General features: G+C 37.8%; 1 protein-coding gene across 1 annotated transcript; it reads right to left on the bottom strand.

The window, feature by feature from the left end:
- Nucleotides 1-379: 379 nt before the first annotated feature.
- LOC124509258 (trafficking protein particle complex subunit 13-like) lies at nt 380-5,911 on the bottom strand. The gene is made up of 3 exons (XM_047075793.1): nt 5,857-5,911; nt 1,709-1,825; nt 380-1,095 (listed from the first exon to the last, which is right to left on the bottom strand). Exons 1-3 carry the CDS (start codon nt 5,909-5,911, stop codon nt 380-382), a joined length of 888 nt encoding a protein of 295 aa, XP_046931749.1.
- Nucleotides 5,912-10,454: the final 4,543 nt, after the last annotated feature.

Genomic DNA, 10,454 nt, shown 5'->3' on the forward strand with positions numbered 1-10,454 from the left:
AGTCATCCTGAATTTTATTTAGCACTGTCATCAATAGTTCTCTATTGACTGAAAGGAGAAAGGGAAAAAAATAAGACAGGGTAAATTGAACTCTTGGCAAATAAACCATAATAATCATTTAAATTATCAATATACTGCTAAGTTTTTATGTTCTCAATAGCAGCTTTACTAAAACAAGAAATGTTAGAGTGCACTTAATATAAAATGGAAATCGACAGATTGCTCTTTTTTTGAAATCAACAAATGTTTAATTATCACAGGCATTCACAGTCTTAAAGGAAGTAAATGAAAATAATCTGTGTATTTGCTATTGATGATTTTGATGCTGAAAAATGTATGTAAAACTTCTCTGTGGAAAGCATAACACTAGTAATTTTCTTCAGTTTTTCATTTTAAACGTGGAAGGTATTACACAGATCTTTGCAAGGTTATCACAGGCATAGGTTTTTTTTAATACTTTGTCTGTTACCTGTATGCCAGAGACACCTTGTAGGCCCAGTTTTAAGGACAGTAGTGTCAAGGTGAAGCAGAGAGATGAACTTGGTGACAGCTTTCCAAGATACCTTCCTGAACTTCCACACCAACGAATAGAATCTGTATCACACATCTTCAAAACCAATTTCATTTTCCTACCACTGCAGTTGGTTATCTTACAGATAATATTAAAAGGCTCTTCTAAAATTACAGTATCTGGGATTGTTTCCAAAGACAGCCTCATGTTTCCATAACCTGGAGCCTCTCTTTGAAGCTGGATTGTCTGTAGCATTGCCATCTCACCTAGATCTCTTTTCCACACTATATCTAATGTTCCCATTTCTATTAGTCCCCTAATGGTACCAGCTTTCTCAGAAAATTCCTGTTTAAGCTCAAGGTAGTATAAATACTGGCGTCCTTCCATTGACTGTAAAAATGTTCTTGTTCCAAAGGTACACTGATCTTCACCAGCTTGATTGACAGTATTTAATTCTTCCCTGGTGTACATTTCAGGTGGCTTTAATAAAACTTTTTGTATAAAGACAGTTGAAGATGAAATATTCTGAATCTGGATTTCAAGAAATAAGTCACTCATCCCTGAATTGTAAAACTTTGTTTTAACTTCAAATGGAGGGAGAAAAGGAAATAAGCACAGTTTACTAAAAAACATCTTTCCTCCACACCATTGCATAGATACTGAACCTACAGGATGACTCTTCCAAGTGTCCTTATTTTGTCATGGATGACATCATCAATACAACAATTGAATGAATGTTCTGCCATGGTAGCCATGAAGACCAAAAGATGTAAAGGCTGAGTACTTGTCTGAAGATCAGTATTTTCAATATGATTTTACAACTTATTTGCAATCATTGGGAATTCTCACATAAATGGAATTTGCCTCTCAAAAATGTATTTCTAAGTATTTATCATAAAGCCAACACCTCCCCCAAACATTGCCATTTCTGGTAGGGGGCCACCAGTTATCAGCTGGTTAGAGAAATTACCAGGTAAATCCCTATCTTCACATGTAACTGGAAAGTTGGTGAATAAACTATGCTTAGTAGATAGCACAACTTTGAGTGTCATAAAAATCTGTCTGGGTGGATTCCCTTCTATTTTGACCACAATTTTGCCCCACTGTCTTATAAAGCACTGGGGTCCATTTGAGTCATGTATGGTGAAATGACAGACATGGAGATAATTGCTTTTGAATGAAGAGTTTAATACTTACAGTTCTTAAGAAATGGTGGCATGGTATGCCACACATGGCCACATGGGGATGCACTAAGGTTGGTCAGGAGGCAGAGGAATGAAAGAAACACATAGGTGCAAGTCTTCATTGGAATTTCTGTGGGAAAGACAAAGCAGTTAAAGTAAGCAGATTAGAGTTGGCTAATTTGAATAATGTCATCAGGCTCCTGGCTATAGGGACTTTCTCTAATTGCCTGGTACCTGTCCCAGGTTATATTAGGGCAAAGGGATAGTGGTTTAAACTGAAAGCTCCATAAAAGAGGTAGTTGGCTGGTATGGGCTCCAGACTGTTTGGTTTGCATATAAAAGGCATTCTCACAGGGGAGTAATATGCTATCTAAAGGAAATAGCTTTCCCTGGGAGGGGCAGTCTCTCCTTGGTCAGCAAGGCCCCAATATGTCAAAACATCATAAAATACAAATGATTTTTTAACAAAACATGAGTAATATGCTCACCAGATGTAGTCATTGGGGATAAGAGGTACAGGCAGGCCCAGAACAAATCAAGGACACTACATAGAGGAAAGGACCTGGCTTCCAAACAACTATATCAGTCAAGTTTCAACATGAGAAGTAGTACTAGTAGCAATATAGATGATGATAGAGATAGCTAGATAGCTACATAGATATAATGATTTGGCTTACATAATTATTGGGGCTAGCAGTCCCTGTAATATTGTTTTTGCATCCAATGCAGGTGTTTGAAACCCACAGGGCAGGCAGAAAGGCAAGATCAAGAGAAGGCTGTAATCTCATGAACACAAACTGGAAGGCAACAGGATGGACTGAAACCCATGTCCATTCTTAGTGATTTTGAGTTGGGTGGCAATAGTATCCTGTAGAATCAAGGCTCCCTTGTCCTGGAGCTATACACACATAACTGCCTCAGCTGCTGCTTCATCCTGAATTAAGTCAACAGATAAGCAATAACGTGTTTATGTTACAATATGCCTGCTGCCTTTGTTATATCTCCAAAATCTTGGCAGAATCTTCCTTGTGGCCCATCCTAACTGGAAACATACAATACACAGAATTCTGGGAAATGTAGTTCAGCCTAGCAAAGTTGATACATTGTAAAATCTATCAATAACCTCCATCCTTGCAACCATGGCCATTTTGTGCATGAGCCATTGGAAATGAGAGGCATGACTGGTAAAGGAGCCTGATGGATGTCTAAAGAATAGGCCATCTTATCCACCCGAGTAGTGAAAGCATTGTCTGCTAAAGTTACCCTTTGATGAGCATACACATAGTACACTAATAGCTTCATATTGTACTGATTTGGAGAGATCTATCCACATTTCTCATCCCCAGATCTCATCTCTGATTTTCCAATTGTGTTTCTTCCAAGTTCCAGGCCATCCTGTCACACTATTGGCCACAACTTACCAACTGCTATACACTCCTACCTCTGACCATTTCTTATTTTTTTATTAAAAATATTTTAATGTTCATTTATTTTTGAGAGGGGATGGGTAGGGACAGAGAGAGGGAGACACGGAATCCAGAAGCTCTGAGCTATCAGCACAGAACTTGATACAGGGTTCAAACTCACAAACCATGGGATTTTGACCTGAGCCAAAGTCAGACACTTAACAGAGGAGCCACCCAGGAACCCCGGCCATTTCTCCTTTTAGGTAAAGTGAACAGTAGGAGCACTGCTTAAAGTTCTGTGTATTGGGAGGATTTCGAGTCACTGTTGTCTTTTAAGGCTATCCCCAAATAGGTTGGTAGTGCTACAGGTGTCCACTTTTGGGACATGCATGTGTATTGTGGAGAACCATCTGTAAAATAGAGCAGAATTTTTGTTTCCTCAGTCAACCAGTCATAGGGAACTCCCAAAGAGGCCACAGATTCAGGTTGAGAGAATGAAGGTAAAGTAGCAGAAGTAGGATCTTATGGGCATTTGAGCCACTTCTTCATGCAATTTACTTGTGCCTTAAGAACCTGCTGAGCCTTATCTAATATATATCACTTCCACATAATAATGGAGTGTTGTTGTGGACACTCAACTTTGTATTTATGGCTTGAGTCCCACAGTACCCAGTTTATGATGGGCAGATTATGTCATATGGTAAATTTTTGGCTCCTGGTTTAGTGTTTAGTCTCTACTAAGGCCCAGTAGCAACCCCAAAATTGTTTCTCAAAAGGGGAGTAATGTTCCACAGATGACTTGGTTTTGCCCCAAATCCTGAGTCTGTGAGTCACCTGTAGGGGTTTCCAAAGGCTCGAAAGATCATCTCTACATGCCACTTACTTTTCAAGCCCCATCATATCTTTTGGAGCAAATGACAGAAGTGGAAATGCAGTTTTCACAGCAGCCTTGACCTTTTGCAAGATCTTCATTTTTTCTGGGCCCCATTCAAAATCAGTCACTTGTGAATGGGTAAGAGTAGCATAGATAATGAGGTATGAGGTAAATGAAAAAACTTATCCTTCATCTTAAAAGGTATATCTTGTGCTCTAGACCAGTGGCCACCAGAAATTTTACTGAGGTAGAAAGTGGCTGAATTTTTGTGAGATTTCCTGTCCACCTTCTGGCACAGAAGTGTCTTGCCAAAGTAACTAGTGTAGGTGATACTCCCTGTTAACCAGGTCTAATCAGTACAATACTATCAATTTAATGGACCAGCATGGTGTCCAGTGGAAGAGAAAGACAATTAGGTCCCTGTGACTAAATTATGACATAGGTATGGAGAGTTGATATATTACTGAGTTAGGACAGTGAAGGTATATTTCTCGACCTACCAGCTTAAAGAAAACTACTTCTGGTGGTCTTTACTAACAAATACAGTTGCCCTTGATCAACACAGCTTTGGGCTGCATGGTTTCACTTATACACGGATTTTTTAAAAAAATAAATGCAATACAGTACTGTAAATGTATACTCTTTCTTATGATATTCTTAATGTTCTTTTCTTTAGCTGATTTTATTGTAAGAATACAATATATATTACATATACAAAATATGTGTTAATCAGCTATTTATGCTCTCTGTAGGTCTTCTGGTAAACAGTAAGCTATTACTAGTTATGTTTTGGAGGAGTCAAGGGCTATATGAAGAATTTTAACTGCACAGGGGTTCAGTACCCCAACCAATGCATTGCTCAAGGGTTAAATGTATAGACAAAAATCATTTTCCAGATTAATAACTGCATACTAGGTTTAGGGAATGTATTAATTTGTTCAAATAATAAAATCACATTTAGAATAGAAGCTGCACTTGGAGCCACCACTTGATTAAACTTATAAGATCTACTGTTATTATTCATGACTCATCTGTCTTCTGTACTAACCAAACAGGCCAGTTGAATGGGAATGTGATAAGAATTACTAATTTTTCATCTCTCAATTCTTTGATGGTACACTAAAGTTGGAAATCCATCTAGAAATGTATTCTTTTTAGCTGACCATATTTAGAGATAGTCACAGTAATAGGGGCTTCTACTTAGTCTTTCTTACCATAATATCCCCTCACTACACAGGTTAGGTAACCAATGTAGGGATGCTGCCAGTAGCTGAGTATGTCTTTTCCAATTATGAATTCTGGATCTGGGGGAAATAACTACAGGGTAGGTTTTGTGTACTCACTAAGCCAGAGAGATTGATCTGTGCTAAATTTCTAGTGATGACTTGACCTCCATAAGCCATACTCTATGTGCTGCAGATTCACAGTGAAGTCTCCAGGAATTAAGTGTCAGTTCAAAGCCAGTGTTCAGTAATCCCTTAAAAGCCTAATTATTTTTCTTTTCCCACTGCACAGGCCCCTGATTAATGATCAGATATCCCTTTGGGGAAGGTAAGCAGAAATTAACAATATAAGTTGCTAATAGTGTAGTAGGGTTTTTCCTCTATGGAACATGCCCCCAACCTTCTTTCAAAAGGCATTTGGATCTGTAAACTGGTTCCAGTCTGCAAACTTATAGGACTACCTCAATGTTTTAATGACTTTGTTCACTAAGCCTAGATCACTCCTGTGCAGACAGATCAAATAAAAATTTCATAAGCTGCCCATCTATTTCAGTTTTGGGGACTCCACGATCAATTATCTAATGCTGTAGGTCTCTGTAAGTCAGGCTATTCTGATTACTGATTTGGCAGTGCTGTCCATTACATTAACCATGCTCACCTTCTCTTTGGTGATTAAGTGCCACACCTTGGCCCCAGCAATCCAGGAATCCCATTCTCCCTATTGAGTTTAGGGATCCTTGTTTGATGGTGACAGTTTCCCGTGTAACATTTGACCTACAGGGAATAGTGATCACAGAGCTTTTCAAGGATGCTAAAGTTCCCCTCACAAGTTTATTCTGCACAATCATGATGAAAGTTGTGTCCCTTGGACACTCCTGGGATGGACGAGCAGGTGTTATATGATAAATCCACTCTAACATCCAAATCTTCCTAATGCTTTGGATTACTTCCTCTTTTTTATACCAAGGCAGTTTTGGCTTTTCAATTTTATTTGATACAACTTTATATTACCATCACCACTATCATGATTCCACACCCTTAAAACACATTCTCACACATATTCTTCAGATAATTTTCTGTGTAAATAAAAATATAATGCAGCTCCGTTAGTGCATATCACACATACTCATATATCACACTTCGTGCTTCACCCATTGGGCCTACTGAGGCTCGAGTCTAGTTATATAGGTCTAGAAGCATGTAGGTCTAGAAGCAAAGAGGAAGTGGTGGGAGCAGGTCTTAAGGAGAACTAGCAGTCTCTCCCAGGCATTTACCTAAGAAAATATCATTACAGGTTTTTCTGGTCAAAAGGGAATAACACATAGGCAGGGACAAATACGTTCCTTCTTTTGCAGTAGGCAGACATGAGCAGGAGGGGAGAAAGAAGGGTAAAGGATGGACAATTGCCAGGGACCACCTGATTTCCACCCAGAGACTGTCCTATCTCCCTTAGACCAACTGCTTTTGCAGTTTAACACAGACTGATAAGAGACGATACGGGATACAGAGACTTCTCCAACTTTGGAACATGTGCATTTAACAAAGACCCTACCTACTAGTAACCCTGAGGTTATTATAGTATTGGTGTTGTGGTTTGCCCCCCCCCCCACACTCCCGTGGGTTGCAGTTAGGTGCTTATGGGAAAATGACTAACACAAAGTTGTGCAAATGTTGGAGGGGAGGAAACCAAGGCGGATCTCAGGGTGGAGCAATAATAAGATGGGAGGGAGGAGACTGAATAAACACCCATAAAAAACACAATAAGAAACTCAGCACTGCTACCTATCCTTGGGTCAACCCACTCCTTTATCTCTAGAGTGTACTGTTGCTTTTTGTTAAATAAAAACCTTTGCTACTTAAACTCCCTATCAAGTCTCTCCACTGAATTCTTTCCTTTGAGAGGATAAGGACAGAGGAGTTACACAATCCACCACCAAGTAACACTTCTCCTGGTAAAAAGGCTCGGTAGAATTGAGAGACTGAGGGTATTGTCACCACCTTTATTGAGATCTATGCAAATATCCCTGTTCTAAATCTCAAGGTTCCATTACTTAATTCCCTAACTTTAGCAGAAGAGAACCTGTGAACCAATTTGTGTTGTAATTCAGCCACTCACAAGATGACACTCTGATTTTCAGAAATCACAGCCTTGTAGCTACAAAAAGATAAGGGTTTCCTTCAGGGAAGACAAAAGCTTTCAGATCATTTTTGCAGATTAGAACTGAAGCTCTCAGATTTTTTTCTTTTTCTTTTTTTTAAGTTTACTTATTTATTTTGGGAGAGAGTGTATGCACATGTGAACAGGGAAGGGGAAGAGATAAAGAGAAAATCCCAAGCAGTCTCTGTGCTGTCAGTGCAGAGCCAGTTGCAAGACTCCATCTCAACCATGAGATCATTATCTGAGACAAAATGACTAAGCCAACCAGGCGCCTCAGCTCTTTAATTTTTGACATGGATTTGCAATGTGGTCTTTATCACTGAAAATAGAGGAATTAGTACCCGTAAACAGATTAGAGAAACAATTCCAGAAAACCCAGCAACATTTTTTTTTAAAAAAGTGTCTTTAAGATTCTGTCCCTCCGGTACAACTTTCTTATACTGTTTACACTATCAACCAGATATATAATGAGTAAGGAGTATATCAACCAGAGATACACAAGGAAGGAGTATATAAATACATATATATAAATGGAATAATTTTTTGAGTAGGAGTTTTCACATACCTAGGGGTGTATATACAGAGAAGTACATAAGCTAGCATAACATTTTGTTAACAAAACAGTAATGAATCATTCCCACAATTTATATATTTTATATGTGAACATAAGGAAGGATTTGGAAGGATCCACCTAGGAAAGGAGTAGAGTAGGGATATAATCATGGTGAGGGAGATTACAAATAAAGTAAGAGAAAAACCCATCAAGGTTAGAAAAAGCACTTATTAATATATACATAACAAGACATTTCAAGAAAAAGCCACTAACATGGCTATGATAGACATCATAGAGGGAAGAGATTTCAGGTGATTTTTATTTTATCAGTAAACGTTTCTTTATTTTTTCCAAATTTGTATTTAAATTTCAAATAGTAAACATACTGTGTAATATTAGTTTCAGGTGCAGAATTCAGAGACTAATTACCTGCATACAACACCTAGTGCACAACACAATTGCCCTCCTTAATACCCATCACCCATTCAACCCATCCCTCCACCCACCTCATTTCCAACAACCCTCAGTTTGCGCTATATAGTTAAGAGTCTATTTCCCGGTTTGCCTCTCTTCCCCTACCCCCATGTTCATTTGTTTTATTTCTTAAATTCCACATGAGTGAAGTCATATGGTACTTGTCTTTTTTTGAATGACTTATTTTGCTTAGCATAATAACTCCATCCACATCATTGCAAATGGTAAGATTTCATACTTTTTGATGGCTGAGTAATATTCCATTGTATATCTATACCACTTCTTTATGTATTCACTAATTTTTGTACATTTGGTTTCTTTACATAATTTGGCTACTGCCAAAATGTTCCTATAAACATCAGGGTGCATGTATCTCTTCAAATCATTTTTTTTGTATCCTTTAGGTAAATACCTAGTAGTGCCATTGCTGGATCATAGGATTATTGTATTTTTAACTTTTTGAGAAAACTTCATATTGTATTCCAGAGTGGCTGCACCAGTTTGCATTCCCACCAACAGTGTAAGAGGGTTCCCCTTCTCCACATCCTTGCCAAAACCTGTTTTTTACTTTGTTGTTAATTTTAGCTACTCTGACTGGTGTGAGGTGATAACTCATCATAGTTTTGATTTCTATTTTCCTGATGATCAGTGATGTTGAGCATTTTTTCATGTGTCTGAAAACCATGTGGAAGTCTTCATGGAAAAATGTCTATTCATGTCTTCTACCCATTTTTAACTGGGTTATTTGTTTTTTGGGGTATTGAGTTTGTTAAATTCTTTATAGATTTTGGATACCAACCCTTTATCAGATGTGTCATTTGCAAATATCTTCTCCCATTCCGAAGGTTCCCTTTTAGTTTTGTTGACTATTTCCTTTCCTCGCAAAAGCTTATCTTAATGAAGTCCCAACAGTTCATTTTTACTTTTGTTTCTCTTGCCTCCAGAGACATATCTAGTAAGGGGTTGCTACAGCCGAGATCAAAGAGATGGCTGCTTGTGTTCTCCTCTAGGATTTTGATGGTTTCCTGATTCACATTTAGGTCTTTCATTTATTTTGAATTTATTTTTGTGCATGGTTTAAGAAAGCGGTTTAAGTTCATTCTTTTGCATGTCACTGTCCAGTTTTCCCAACACCATTTGTTGAAGAGACTGTCTTTTTTCCATTGGATGTTCTTTCCTGCTTTGTCAAAGGTTAGTTGGCCATACATTTGTGGGTCCATTTCTGGGTTCTCTCTTCTGTTCCATTGATCTATGTGTTTTGTGTCAGTACCATGTTGTCTTGATGATAACAGCTTTGTAATACAGCTTGAAGACTGGAATTGTGATGCCTCCAGCTTTGGTTTTCCTTTTCAAAATTACTTTAGCTATTCAGGGTATTTTTTTGTTCCATACAAATTTTAGAATTGTTTGTTCTAGCTGAGAAAAATGCTGGTGTTATTTTGATAAGGATTGCATTAAATGTGTAGATTGCTTTGGGTAGTATTGACATTTTAACAATATTTGTTCTTCCAATTCTTGGGCATGGAATGTTTTTACGTTTCTTTGAATTATTTTCAATTTCTTTCATAAGCATTCTGTAGTTTTCAGAGTATTCTTAGTTATCTTGTGGGTTCTGGTGTAATTGTTAATGGGATTGATTCCTTGATTTCTTTTTCTGCCGCTTCATTATTGGAATATATAAATTCAACAGATTTCTGTACATTGATTTTGTATCCTGTGACTTTACTAAGTTCTTGTATCAGTTCTAGCAGTTTTTTGGTGGAGTCTTTTGGTTTTTCTATGTAGAGTATCATGTCATCAACAAATAGTGAATTTTTCACTTCTTCCTTGCTGATTTAGATGCTTTTTATTTCTTTTTGTTGTCTGATTGCTGAGGCTAGGACTTCTAGTACTATGTTAAATAACATTGGTGAGTGTGGACATCCCTGTCTTGTTCTAATAGATAAATTTAAAACATACAGTGGGAATTAAAGTGCAGGAAGTAAAAAGCAAGTGGTCAGCCAAACACTTATTTAGGTGAACCAGAACTTTATACAAAGGGGAATTTCATGAATAGGGAACCCTGGCTTTT

The sequence above is a fragment of the Lynx rufus genome, unplaced genomic scaffold (genome assembly GCF_022079265.1).
Source record: "Lynx rufus isolate CCGP_SWC_20201006 ecotype Redwood Valley unplaced genomic scaffold, mLynRuf1.p SCAF_14, whole genome shotgun sequence".
NCBI lineage: Eukaryota > Metazoa > Chordata > Mammalia > Carnivora > Felidae > Lynx > Lynx rufus.

What these genes read in the sequence shown, in the direction of transcription:
- LOC124509258 (XM_047075793.1), bottom strand. Translation starts at nt 5,911, where the DNA reads ATGGGATTCCTGGATTGCTGGGGCCAAGGTGTGGCACTTAATCACCAA. An exon ending in ACTTAATCACCAAAGAGAAG is followed by an intron (nt 1,826 to 5,856) that starts GTGAGCATGGTT and finishes TCTTTCCCACAG; the next exon opens with AAATTCCAATGAAGACTTGC. An exon ending in GCCACCATTTCTTAAGAACT is followed by an intron (nt 1,096 to 1,708) that starts GTAAGTATTAAA and finishes CTCCATTTGAAG; the next exon opens with TTAAAACAAAGTTTTACAAT.